The 15,126-nt window shown below is 33.7% G+C and overlaps 1 protein-coding gene across 2 annotated transcripts in view; it reads right to left on the bottom strand.

Annotated features, from left to right (window-relative positions):
• The window catches only part of LOC116165515 (delta and Notch-like epidermal growth factor-related receptor), a 53,410-nt gene that overhangs the window by 25,918 nt on the left and 12,366 nt on the right, over positions 1 to 15,126 (bottom strand). For both annotated transcript variants that reach the window (XM_031480019.1, XM_031480018.1), the window contains exon 2: positions 1,286 to 1,722. In XM_031480019.1, coding sequence (XP_031335879.1) covers positions 1,286 to 1,666 — 381 coding nt within the window. In that variant the 5' untranslated portion in view covers positions 1,667 to 1,722. The remainder of the gene's footprint in view (positions 1 to 1,285; positions 1,723 to 15,126) is intronic.

Below are 15,126 nucleotides of genomic sequence, written 5' to 3'. Positions count from 1 at the left end.
ATAATGATATATTTTTTCCAAGAAAATCTAAAAAAGAAAACTAAAAATTTCTACTGTTTCACCCTCCGTAACTCTGGAATCGTTCACTTTGGCAGCATTATACACAAGACCACTTTTTTTCGCAATTTACTGTAGATTATTTTTGTATACCACACTATTCGCACCAAACCTCATAGTTTTCTAAATATTTAAGAAAAACTGATAAAAACTACTAATTTTCCAACTTTCCTCCCCCCTTCCGCCCTAACCCGACACTTAAAATAGTGTAACTTTTTTACCAAACAATATCAGAGAAACTTCTACTTTGGATGTTGAGGTTTGTTGTGCAATCATGAAGGTCAAAGCTGTTAGGTCATACCAAGTAACATGTAATTGTTTTGCAAAAAAGACGGCTAATGTGGAAATGCGCAATTTAGCTCATTTTTCAACAAAGTTGGGCGCGCTATTGCAACCACTTTCTCTGTCCGTCCGTCCGAAGCCTACTCCTACAGTGTGCACTATACTTACTTCGTTATTAACGATTAATGTGCGCATTCGCAGGCTACGCAATATCAGCTTTCTTATTTACAATATATTTGGTTGAAATTTTAACCACAGATACTTGTAGTAAAGGCAAACATATCGCATATAGTAAAAATGCAACTTTCTTATTTATGGAGATATTCCTTTGAAATTTTAACCAAAGATGCCTTTACTAAAAGCAAACGTATCGCTTTTGTAAACATCAAATTAATGTGTGGATGCGTAGAGTATGTGCAATATCAACTGTGTTATTTATCGAGATATCTTTTTGAAATTTTAATCACAGATGCTTCTCTCATATTGTAAACATGAAATGCCAACTTCCTTATTTGTGAAGATATTTCTTTGAAATTTTAACCATACATGCTTTTACTAAAGAAAAACATACTGACATTTGTGAATTTGGAGCAGTTCATTTGATGACTCAATTGCATGGGTACCTAAATTATCATTACTCCATACCTACACCGTTTGGTACAGATACAATTATCCTACACTGGTGTTGGATGTGACCGTAACTATTATGGTCATCACAATGTGAATTGAGTGGAAGATAAACTGCTCCAATAATAATACCATCATTCTCAAGATTTGAGGATAACTGTTCTATTTCATTAAATTTTAATTCCCTAGATGTCCACTTAAAGACTTTTAAAGGAGACTCGTTGAGATTATTGATGACACTCCGATTTTAAAGTCTGTTAAAGCCTCGCAAATATTCTAAACATTTAAAAGAGCTAAATGGAACTAGTAAAATACTTACCAATGAAGGTAACAAAAGTTCGTGAGTCTCATTTCCCTTCCAAACGCGAGAATCTCTTGGTATAAGTGGCAAATCGCACGAAAGTGAACGTACTTTTTCTTCCAGGTGTATCTTGTGAGATGTATGTGGATTCTGTTTGTTCTCTGCAGTCGCGTTTACATTACTTGTTATAGTATCACTTACAGAGAGCTCGGTTGTAATTTGTTGCGTTGTGGAAATGAAAATTTCTCCGAGAGTAGTTTCGGAAGTAAGTACCGAGCTTTCTGTAGTATTTGAAGAGACAACGTTAGCGATTATAGAGGTGGGAGTTGAAATTACGAGCCCTTTCAGGGTAATTATTTCTAATAAAATAAACGAAAAAGTGAAAGAATTATGTTTCATTGTATATCAATTAACCGTAATGTTTAACGCGCCTGCTATAATTCCCGTTCTTTGGCCTGAAAGGAAAAGAAACACATATTACAATAGAGCACAGTAAAATCTGGCGGCACAAATTCGAAAGAATTATTTATTCCGTCAAGATTTCATCAGAAAATGATCTTTAGTGCTCATCGTTTTTTACCGCAAATAGCTCGTTAAGGAAATGATATTTATGGGGTTGCAAAGGAACGTCGGCGTTTTCCTTTCAACTTTTTGTGTTATACTTCCAAATATATAATCCCGCAATTCATTTTTCGTTTAAGAAAACGATCCATATATTTTCGAAAGGTCATATCGTAATTTTGGCGTTATTTGACCGAGTCGTGCTCACACGCAAGGTTTACCGCATACGCATAAATACTCATAATGGTATAGATATTGTACATGACAGAAAAACATGCTTTATTCCCAAAATGTTTAGCGTTCCGCCTCTCAAACCACCGATTGAGTAATTATACCATATAATGTTATCAGACACCCCCTTTATTCGTATCATTGATGTAAAATATTTGGCGAATCCAACTTTCGCGCCCTCATGGATCATATAATAACGTTGTTCCTCACCTCGAAAAGAAACCATTAAAAGGGCTTCTATCCTTAGGCGTATCTTGTTTGACGAATACATATACATATTTGTTCATATTTTATAAAACACGTTTTAACTGTGAATAGAAAGCAATATTTCATTCTATGGGGAAGCGATGCAATTCGAAGACACATTCAACATTTTTTAATCTTGTGGTAAAAAGGTCCGTGAAGTAACCATTCAACAAAATACCAAAAGTGTAATATGATTCGAAAAAATTGAGAAATTCTTCGGTATCATTGTAAATTGATAAATTGTTATTAATATGTAAATTTTTTACAGTAGTATCATTGAATAAGAATTCAATGGTAGTATGCACTGTTCCAGTTTGGAAAGAAATTCCTCAACAAAGAATAACGTATTCCATACCTTAGTTAGCATTAATCAGTGTAAGATATTATAGAAACGCTTAAAATAATTATTTGAAAAGAATTTACATCTCTGTTAATAAACCAGTCATACAGTGCACATAATTCTTGAAGCCATTCTACACATATTGGTCGCATACAAAATTGAAATTGTATCCCGCTCGATGGCTAATCGAAGAGTCCCGTTTACGAGTAATTTTTCCGGCCTTCGTTCGGATTACGATGGATGTATAGACTCAAAAAAGGACTTCGTTTAGTAGCTTTATTTTCCACTGAGGAAGGCATCCGAAACATTTGGATACCGAATAAAAGAGCTACTGAAAGAATTTCTTTTTTGGGCTTATACACCCTACCAACATTCATCTTAATCCTGTTTAGTTTTTCTTTCCCTGACGCACCCCTACTTGCTTTCCTAATTCTATCGCGCCCCAAAACGGCGCTTTTTTAATGAAATCGGCCATCTATAATCATTATAGGTCAGTTGATTCGTTCAAATTCATGAATTACTTAAGCGCGAGGGTCATAAATCAAACTCTCGTGATCGTTGAATTTTGCAATTCTGCGTTTCACAAGGACTCTCTGACAGAGCAGTTTTGGTCACGTAAACCTTATTAAGATACCCTTATCTACTCTTTAACAGGTGACGGTGCATAGAGAAACCAAAAAAATAAAAATCACCAACTGGATTTACGAATGTAGGGCCTTTTAAAAACGTAGAATTTTTTGAAACTGACCTCTCAATTTGAGCACCCATAAAATTTAATACATACCTAAATCTACGCAGCCCTAACAAAAATTTTAAAAAGATTCAACCCCATAAAATGCTCTCGTTACACCTATTCCACTCGCGTGTCGGCCGAAATGATAAGATCCCTTGAAATGATGGGAAAACTACAGCCAAATTATATGTTATAATTTCAATTAGCAACCCTTTTTTCCTAACGTTACGTATTCTAAAAAACTATTTTTTTACAACGGACAATCAAGGTACGTTTTCTCCAAATCCGGTTCGAAGGATCAAAAAAGGGAAATCAGATTAACTAAACGAAGAGTATACACGTCGACCAAAACCTACCTTGGTGAATCTAAAAAGTTGTGTACTAAATAAATTCGAGGTGCCGTTTTGCCTAAATGTTTGTATCAATTTTGCTTTGGTATGATTATGATGTCCACTTTACGATCCGTTTTGATCAAGATATATTACGACATCCACGTTTTATTTACTATAAGCGAGATATATGATATGCGAATTTAAATATTTTGGCAGACAATTACTAACAGTTTGAATTTGATATACGGTGGCGTTTCCTCAATTCGTCATCGCGTGATTTCAATTATGCCTCACGCAATGATCATATCCAGTGAACAGGGATGCGCAAAACATCACGAATAAAAACCCGAACTTCGGGCAACCTTTCTAAAATTATCCCCAAATCTCATTTAAACTTTTCTATATTCAGTAAACTGAATTGAAAATGTCTCCTAAGTTATGTACTAGAGAAGAAATGAGAAATGAAATTAAATTACTATTTGAAACACAAGGAACATATTCAGAACAACATAAATTTAAAATATATCTTACGCCTGTCATTTGTAAACGTCTAAATGAGGACAAGAAGTAATAACGTTTACTCCCGAAATTCAACGGAAGCTCTAAAGGAATTTACAGTTCTTGTCCCAAAAACTACAACTTTGATCTTTTAAAAAGCAAGTCAGAGCCAGCTCACCTCCCTCTTTCTTAACATAGGCTGACGAAATTTCCCTAGAGGTAAGTTAAAATATTCATAAAATCGCAATCGGTTGTAAAATAGAACCCTTTCCTTACCAGAGAATTTGGTTAATTGTGTATTTCGCAACGGTTTGCAGAATTTGAATAGGCGAAGATATATAGACAGTTACACACAAAAGTTCAGAAACAAATAAATTGTGGTAGCGGTGATATAAATTAAAGTCGGTCTTTGTAGGCTTATGACAAAACACCGGCGCGCCTACTCCCGCACACAATTGAGCAAAAAAATGTAATCTAGGTAAATATGCTGCGAGCCGTACTTTGTAACAAAAGCGAAAATTCTGATACGTCTACCAGACTACGTTCCTCGAGGCTTTTATACTTGCGCCCTTTTAATCCATTTCCTTTAATAATTAATTAATAAGCGCGACCTCAAATTTATACAAAATGAAAAGACAGTTTATTTAACAAAAAAAGTACACAAAGTGCCATATTTGACAAAGTACTTATACAAATAGGAAACTAAGTTGAAACGTTTGTTACCCGCAACTTACTTCACTTGCTTGTATTATACATTGTCATGTTATTAATTTCGTAATTTCCGTTAGTTGCTGTTTCCGAATGTAAGTTTTTTTTAATTGAAAATAACAAAACGTTTCTGGGCGGTGCTCGCTAGTCTTCCATGACCCCCTGAAAAATAAATAACATAATCAACATATTTAACCGGGTGTAGCAAGTAAGCTGAAACGATCTGTTAGGCAAATATCGTTGACTGAACATAGCGCGCATCAGCCACCCTTCGAATACTAAGGGACAACGCCGCATGTAGTAAAGAGTGAATGAATTCACCTTACCTATCCATCACTTTACAAACCACACGATAGAACCACCAATACTAAACTGAAACAATTTCTGGTCCACCTTGCCTTGAGTGGCACGTGTCAGGAAACCTATTGGGAGTACCCATCGTGTACCGAAGGATTTTCTCTCACAGCATATCCTTATTTTCAACTTGCATATAACACCACAATTCTTGATTCAACTGGATTTTCACCATTTTCAATTCTTAAAAAAATGGAGGAGAATGGTCCTAGAGTCCTCGAATTTTTGGCAATAGATAGCGCGATACATATCAAAACTAAAGGAAACACCATAAAGTAGGATTGACAAGGGAGAATTTGACAAAAGAATAGCTTGTTTTAGTATAAATTTAACTTGTATATAAGTTTGTTGTGTCTTTTCAAGCACTTATTACCATTTTCTTCTTATCATAACAGACTCGTCATTTTAATGCACGATGGCTATCACAACTAAAGGGGATGCCATAAAGCAAAAAAGAATTGGGCTTCTTTCGGGGATGGTAACAAAGGATGTCTTGTTTTAGTATAATTGTAGCGTGTATTTAACTTTTTTTGTGTCCTATTTTCATGCAACAACCACAATTTTCCTCTTATCATTACAGATTCGGAATTTTAATGCACGATGGATACCAAAACTAGCGGGGGTGCCATAAAGAAGGATCAGCAAGAAAGAATTTCGGGAATGGTAAAAAAGATAACTTGTTTTGGTATACTTTTAAGATGTATTTGACTTTTTGTGTCTTTTTCATACAAAATAATTGCAATGTTCTTCTTATTATTACAGTTGCGACATTTTAATGCACGATGGATATCAACACTGAAGGGGTGCCATAAAGAAGAATCGGCAAGAAAGAACTAAACTTGTTTCGGGGATCGTAAAAGGAATAGCTTATTTTAGTGCAATTTTAATTTGTGTATTTAACTATTTTGCGTGTTTTTCATACAATAATCAATCGACATTTTTTTCTTATTTCATATTCGAGATTTTACGTTAGATGTCACGCTAAAAATGCCCTAAAGAAGAATCGGCAAGAAAGAATTGGACCTCTTTAGGGGATGTAAAAAAGAATGGCTTGTTTTAGTACAATTTTAATTTGTATTTAACTTTTTTTTGTCTCTTTTCATGAAATAATCTCAACTTTCCTCTTATCCTATCTTGTTCTAATATAATTTTTAACTTTTATTTAACTATTTTATGCCTTTTTCGTGCAATATTCAGAATTTTCCTCTTATCTTTACAGATTCAACACTTTAATGCACGATAGACATGAAAACTGAAGGGGATGCCATAAAGAAGAATCGGCAAGAAAGAACTAAACTTGTTTCGGGGATCGTAAAAAGAATAGCTTATTTTAGTGCAATTTTAATTTGTGTATTTAACTATTTTGCGTGTTTTTCATACAATAATCGAAATTTTTTTCTTATTTCAGATACGAGATTTTATTGCACTTTAGATGTCATGCTAAAAATGTCCTAAAGAAGAATGGGCAAGAAAGAATAGGACTTCTTTGGGGGATGTAAAAACGAATGGCTTGTTTCAGTAGAATTTTAATTTGTATTTAACTTTTTTTGTCTCTTTTCATGAAATAATCAACTACCCTCGTATCATACCTATAATTTTTAACTTTAATTTAACTATTTTATGCCTTTTTCGTGCTATAATCACAATTTTCCTCTTATCATTACAGATTCAACATTTTAATGCACGATAGACATGAAAACTGAAGGGGATGCCATAAAGAAGAATCGGCAAGAAAGAACTAAACTTGTTTCGGAGATCGTAAAAAGAATAGCTTATTTTAGTGCAATTTTAATTTGTGTATTTAACTATTTTGCGTGTTTTTCATACAATAATCGAAATTTTTTTCTTGTTTCAGATTCGAGATTTTAATGCACGTTAGATGTCATGCTAAAAATGCCTTAAAGAAGAATCGGCAAGAAAGAATAGGACTTCTTTGGGGGATGTAAAAAAGAATGGCTTGTTTCAGTAGAATTTTAATTTGTATTTAACTTTTTTTGTGTCTTTTCATAAAGTAATCAACTACCCTCGTATCATACCTATAATTTTTAACTTTTATTTAACTATTTTATGCCTTTTTCGTGCTATAATCACAATTTTCCTCTTATCATTTCAGATTCAACATTTTAATGCACGATAGACATCAAAACTGAAGGGGATGCCATAAAGAAGAATCGGCAAGAAAGAACTAAACTTCTTTCGGGGATCGTAAAAGGGATAGCTTATTTTGGTGCAATTTTAAATTGTGTATTTAACTATTTTGCGTCTTTTTCATACAATAATCGAATTTTTTTTCTTATTTCAGATTCGAGATTTTAATGCACGTTAGATGTCATGCTAAAAATGCCCTAAAGGATAATGGGCAAGAAAGAATAGGACTTCTTTGGGGGATGTAAAAAAGAATGGCTTGTTTCAGTAGAATTTTAATTTGTATTTAACTTTTTTTGTGTGTCTTTTCATGAAATAATCAACTACCCTCGTATCATACATATATTTTTTAACTTGTATTTAACTATTTTATGCCTTTTTCGTGCAATAATCCCAATTTTCCTCTTATCATTACAGATTCAACATTTCAATGGAAGATGGATATGAAAACTAATGGGAATGCCATAAAGAAGAATCGGCAAGAAAGAACTAAGCTTCTTTCGGGGATCGTAAAAAGGATAGCTTATTTTAGTGCAATTTTAATTTGTGTATTTAACTATTTTGCGTCTTTTTCATACAATAATCGAAATTTTTTTCTTATTTCAGATTCGAGATTTTAATGCACGTTAGATGTCATGCTAAAAATGCCCTAAAGAAGAATGGGCAAGAAAGAATAGACTTCTTTGGGGGATGTAAAAAAGAATGGCTTGTTTCAGTAGAATTTTGATTTGTATTTAACTTTTTTTGTGTGTCTTTTCATGAAATAATCAACTACCCTCGTATCATACCTATAATTTTTAACTTGTATTTAACTATTTTATGCCTTTTTCGTGCAGTAATCCCAATTTTGCTCTTATCATTACAGATTAAACATTTTAATGGAAGATGGATATGAAAACTAATGGGAATGCCATAAAGAAGAATCGGCAAGAAAGAACTAAGCTTCTTTCGGGGATCGTAAAAAGGATAGCTTATTTTAGTACAATTTTAATTTGTGTATTTAACTATTTTGCGTCTTTTTCATACAATAATCGTAATTTTCTTATCATTTCAGATTCGAGATTTTAATGCACGTTATAGATGTCACGCTAAAAATGCCCTAAAGAAGAATCGGCAAGAAAGAATTGGACTTCTTTAGGGGATGTAAGAAAGAATGGCTTGTTTTAGTACAATTTTAATTTGTATTTAACTTTTTTTTGTCTCTTTTCATGAAATAATCTCAACCTTCCTCGTATCATACCTTGTTTTAATATAATTTTTAACTTTTATTTAACTATTTTATGCCTTTTTCGTGCAATAATCACAATTTTCTCTTATCATTACAGATTCAACATTTTAATGCACGATAGACTTCAAAACTGAAGGGGATGCCATAAAGAAGAATCGGCAAGAAAGAACTAAACTTCTTTCGGGGATCGTAAAAGGGATAGCTTATTTTAGTGCAATTTTAAATTGTGTATTTAACTATTTTGCGTCTTTTTCATACAATAATCGAATTTTTTTTCTTATTTCAGATTCGAGATTTTAATGCACGTTAGATGTCATGCTAAAAATGCCCTAAAGGATAATGGGCAAGAAAGAATAGGACTTCTTTGGGGGATGTAAAAAAGAATGGCTTGTTTCAGTAGAATTTTAATTTGTATTTAACTTTTTTTGTGTGTCTTTTCATGAAATAATCAACTACCCTCGTATCATACCTATATTTTTTAACTTGTATTTAACTATTTTATGCCTTTTTCGTGCAATAATCCCAATTTTCCTCTTATCATTACAGATTCAACATTTTAATGGAAGATGGATATGAAAACTAATGGGAATGCCATAAAGAAGAATCGGCAAGAAAGAACTAAACTTGTTTCGGAGATCGTAAAAAGAATAGCTTATTTTAGTGCAATTTTAATTTGTGTATTTAACCATTTTGCGTCTTTTTCATACAATAATCGTAATTTTCTTCTTATCATTTCAGATTCGAGATTTTAATGGACGTTAGATGTCACGCTAAAAATGCCCTAAAGAAGAATCGGCAAGAAAGAATTGGACTTCTTTAGGGGATGTAAAAAAGAATGGCTTGTTTTAGTACAATTTTAATTTGTATTTAACTTTTTTGTGTCTCTTTTCATGAAATAATCTCAACTTTCCTCGTATCATATCTTGTTTTAATATAATTTTTAACTTTTATTTAACTATTTTATGCCTTTTTCGTGCAATAATCACAATTTTCCTCTTATCATTACAGATTCAACATTTTAATGCATGATAGACATGAAAACTGAAGGGGATGCCATAAAGAAGAATCGGCAAGAAAGAACTAAACTTGTTTCGGGGATCGTAAAAAGAATATTTTAGTGCAATTTTAATTTGTGTATTTAACTATTTTGTGTCTTTTTCATACAATAATCGTAATTTTCTTCTTATCATTTCAGATTCGAGATTTTAATGCACGTTAGATATCATGCTAAAAATGCCCTAAAGAAGAATGGGCAAGAAAGAATAGGACTTCTTTAGGGGTTGTAAAAAGAATGGCTTGTTTCAGTAGAATTGTAATTTGTATTTAACTTTTTTTGTGTGTCTTTTCATCAAATAATCAACTACCCTCGTATCATACCTATAATTTTTAACTTGTATTTAACTATTTTATGCCTTTTTCGTGCAGTAATCCCAATTTTCTTCTTATCATTACAGATTCAACATTTTAATGCACGATAGACTTCAAAACTGAAGAGGATGCCATAAAGAAGAATCGGCAAGAAAGAACTAAACTTGTTTCGGGGATCGTAAAAAGGATAGCTTATTTTAGTCATTAGTGCAATTTTAATTTGTGTATTTAACTATTTTGCGTGTTTTTCATACAATAATCGAAATTTTTTTCTTGTTTCAGATTCGAGATTTTAATGCACGTTAGATGTCATGCTAAAAATGGCCTAAGGAAGAATCGGCAAGAAAGAATTGGACTTCTTTAGGGGATGTAAAAAAGGATGGTTTGTTTTAGTACAATTTTAATTTGTATTTAACTTTTTTGTGTCTTTTTCATGCAATAATCGTAATTTTCTTGGTATCATTTCAGGTTCGACATTTTAATGCACGATGGATATCAATGTAAATGGTAAAAGAGAATTGATCTTCTTTCAGAGATGATAAAAGGGATAACCTGTTTTAATATAATTTTAGTTTGTATAACTTTCTGTGAATTCTTGTTACAATAATTGCAATTTCGTTCTTATCATTGCAAATTGTACGGTATGCAAATTGAATATTATGAAACTGAAGGGGAAGGGGGTTTCATAAAGAAAAAAATTTAACTTGTATTTAAATCTTTTCTGTTTTTTGTCATGCAATAATTACAATTTACTCCTTATCATTTCAGACTCGATGCACGATGGATCCGAAAACTAAGGGGGATACCATAAAGAAGAATCGACGACGGAGGATTGGACTTCTTTCGGAGGCGGTAAGAAGGAATTACTTTTCTAATAATTTGAATATATTTTTAACTTTTTTGTGCCTATTTCGAGGCTGAGTTCATGGCCTATTACATGTCAACGCAAAACCGAAATTGACTTTTACCTTCAAAAGCTGTTAGTCTCATTATTATATGGAAGAAAAGTGCCAAATGCTTAACAGGGCAGCTTCCTATATCTCAAACTATAAATTGCGGTTTTGGAAGGGTGTTCTCAACAAATGTGAAGGGAAAAACGTTTTCCACCTAAGTTTATTATTTTCCGATGTAAAACAAGAGTATTCAATAAAAAGTATAGGTTTCTACATGAAAAAAATTAAGTTGCGCTACACTTGACAGTAATGGGGGACAGTAATGTGAAAAAAAAATTTTGTCATAATAAATTCAGCCCCTCCATATGAAAAATATTACCCTGTATATACAGTAATTACGAAATTGTTAGTCGTACTCTCAATTCACAAAAGAAACGACCGCTACACCTCAATTCGTACTGCTTATGCAAATCCAATAAATCATCCCTTGAAACTGGTATAAATTGCTTACTTGAAAAGTATTGTATATAACCCGGTATGTATTTATCCCGGTATTTATCATTGCTCGGTTCCGAAATGTCTTTCTAATTTGTTCGCGATCGCGGGATAACTTTTTTATGATACGCTTTTTCGTGAATAACTCAGACGGGGTCCCACGTTGTTGCGACTTCCCGCGCTTTTTTTAAATTTTGTTTGTGTTTATTACTAATAATTCGTTTTTTATCTACAGTCTAGTAACGTTATGTACTTCAGGTTAATAGTGGTATTTGAGTGGGTAACCGCTCGAAAACCTCACTCGTTAACAACTTCAGACCCATATCGATAACATCTGTGCTCTCAAAAATTTTTGAGTATTGCTTCCTAGAGAGATTGGTTAACTTTATAACCAAATACAAAATACTAACGCCTCACCAATTTGGATTCAGGTCTAAAATGTCAACCTCCGATGCTCTACACTTCTTCCACGAGAAAGTGCTACAGCATATCGGCAAGAACGAATCTCCTGTTGGATTATTCTGCGATGTAACCAAGGCGTTTGACTGCATCAACCATGACCGACTCCTGCAAAAATTATCGTGTTACGGTATAAGAGGAAACGCTCTAAAGTGGCTGGAAAACTTCCTAAGGAACAGAAAGCAGTACGTCTCTTTGCCCCACAGATACAATGGTAGTACCGTTACTGCCTCTTCTGATGTCATAGAACTAAATGCTGGTACTCCCCAAGGCAGCATCTTAGCACCGCTCCTGTTCACGTTGTTCACTAACGATGTCGTGAACAACGTGAATGACTATGCGACACTCACCTTATATGCCGACGACACAACCGCTGTGGTGTCCCACCGAGAAGGGAGGGAATTAATTGCGAAATGTACAGACACTGTCGAAAGTATTGCAAACTGGTTTAATGAAAACCTACTTTTCTTAAACCAAAGTAAGACCCAATTGGTGCAATTTCACAACCATCAAAACATAAATCTCCCTCACTTTACCATACCAATATCGGGATCCACCTTGACAAACTCAACTACAGCCAAATTCCTTGGTATCACCTTAGATGAAACGTTAAGTTGGAAACCACACAATAACAACCTAATAGTTACATTAAATCGCATGTGCTACCAAGTACGCTACCTACGCTGCTACCTTGATATCAAGCAACTGCAAATGTTCTACTGCGGCTGCATCGAATCGAGGCTAAGATATGGACTATGCCTATGGGGCTCTTCTTCTTCAATGAAACAAGTCTTCACCACCCAAAAACGTATCATTAGATGCATGTGCGGAGCAAAAAGTCTACAGTCATGCAAACCACTTTTCACCCTGCTACGGATTTTACCGCTACCGTGCCTCTATATACTCGAGGTGTGCAAATTTGTATTCCTGCGTAAAGACAACCTTAAACGAAACTGTGACATACACGAACACGAAACGAGAGCTACAAGTAACCTCAGCATACCGTTTGCAAGAACAAATATTAACAAAGCCAGCCCACATATAATAGGGGTAAAAATGTTCAATAAACTCCCGTCCAAAATCAAGAACGCGCCGAAACTGTTTACCTTCACACGGCAACTCAAAATCTTCCTGTTGGCAAATTTATTTTATTCTGTGGAAGATTTCATCAGTTAAATGTTAAAAGTCAAATGTTTGTCTTTTGTGTTTAATTGACTTGTCCTATACACTTTGTTTGTCTTACAGGATGAATATATATATTATTATTATTATTAATTAAAAATGTGTTACTTACTATTTGAAAAAAAAACGGTTGTATGACGTCACAGCGCTAAAAACTCGTATATTAAAAAAGTTTTTAGCAATGCTACATCCTTTATACCTAATGTACAGTGCCAACATTTTAACGAAATCAAAATAACCGTCTTGCCGACAAATTTTTTTTAACTTTTTCTCGTTTTTTTTGTAATAAAACCTGGAATAATTTGTGTAGATGGTACACACAAAAATAAGGTCTCTAAAATAACTAATTGTAGGTTGCTATTTGAAACAAGTTGAAAATCAGCATATGCATGATGAAAGCTCATTTTTGGTAATGCAGATCAGTATTTCATTAACAACGTTTAAAATTATCGATCTCACGAGTAATCTAGCTGAAAATAGACTCGACCCTGCACATTTACACTGCATCAGAAAGCTTTTAGTGAAAATTTGAAGTATCTAGCTATTGTAATTGTTGAGATCTCAGCTGGACAGCCAGCCAGCCAGCCCTAACGAATACAATAGTGTATTTTTTTCCAAAAATGCACTAAAAAATGTCCGATGTCGTTGCGCGCTCCAAAATCCGGCCAACTATTCTTCGTTTACGTGTACCTAATATACTTGCACATACAAAATTTGAACCAAATCCGTTGAGCCGACATCTCGGAAAATTGCCAATGTACATATACATACAGACGGAAAAAAATGATATTCTTTAAAAGTTCCTTAAAAGATTTTGACATTTGAAGAAATTTTAACATGTCCAAAAACCGGTGACCGCAATATCCACCTAGCTCGAGCTGAGGAGCGAATAATTGTAAAAGAAGCAGTTTTGCATATCTCATCTGTCCGTACAAATTTGACTATACCTAAACGGATTTTACTTGTAATTTGAATTTGTCTTATTTATCAAGTTTATTGAGATTGTGTGATTAAATCGTTAGCATTATTCAAACAGTGGCGTAGTATGCTTAAATGGCGCCTGCCGCCTAGGGCAAGCATGTAAATTGCCCCCCTTAGGAAATTATCTTAATATAAAACAAGATACGAAGAATCGCACACGATTTTCACTAGGGGAATTTTTTGCACCGCTCGAACCTATAATATAAAACAAGATACGAAGAATCGCACACGATTTTCACTAGGGGAATTTTTTGCACCGCTCGAACCTATAAGTAATCACCTCGCATTCGAAGACAGGACTTTTAATCCGGCTCATATTCAATAACACTGATCCTTGAACTCGTAGAAATCGATTGGCGAAGATTTGACATCGATGTTTTCCTTAAAAAACAGATAGGTACACTTTATACGGTTGTTTTAACTTTGTGACGCTTCGACGTTTGTGGTCATCGTGTTTCATTCCTCCGATATCCCTCAATACAGGCACGTCGGGGGTAGGCTGATCAGGCTTGCTTTAAGCTTAAATAACAATCGGTCGATCGGGATTAATTAAAGCAGACAACATAAACTACACGCGAAATGTCGTATTCGAACAAACAAGTGTCTCCTTCATCGGCACCCCTTGCACCAAAGCAAAACTTGTATATTGAATCTATAGTGAGCAATCAGTAGAGGGTGTATTTAGCAATAAATTTCTTTCTCGCTGGTAAATAATTGAAATCGCTGCTTTATCAACTTAAAAAAAGGACAAAGAATAAAAGGTTATGTCCTATTTTTGAATTGAAGATTTTGTTCAAATTTAGAGGTCACTCCGAAATAAATTCCAAAAATTCATTTTTGCGAGATTAAAGGAGAACATATATCTATCAAATAACATACGGATGGACGGGCGTACAAATAAAACGCTAATAATTCATTTTTCAAAAATTCCTCGGTTACCCATGTCGATGGATTACTATTATGTACTACCAATTCCAAAAATATATTATTAATTAATGTAAAATATACCAATTTTTCAAAATACATAAATAAAGACGTATACACCTCTGGAACAAAAAAGAGTTAAGATGTATTACGAATAGATATAAAATTATAATTTAAGCTA

Source organism: Photinus pyralis, unplaced genomic scaffold (genome assembly GCF_008802855.1).
Source record: "Photinus pyralis isolate 1611_PpyrPB1 unplaced genomic scaffold, Ppyr1.3 Ppyr1.4_LG3a, whole genome shotgun sequence".
In the NCBI taxonomy this organism is placed as follows: domain Eukaryota; kingdom Metazoa; phylum Arthropoda; class Insecta; order Coleoptera; family Lampyridae; genus Photinus; species Photinus pyralis.
This window is presented reverse-complemented; position numbering and strand designations above follow the sequence as displayed.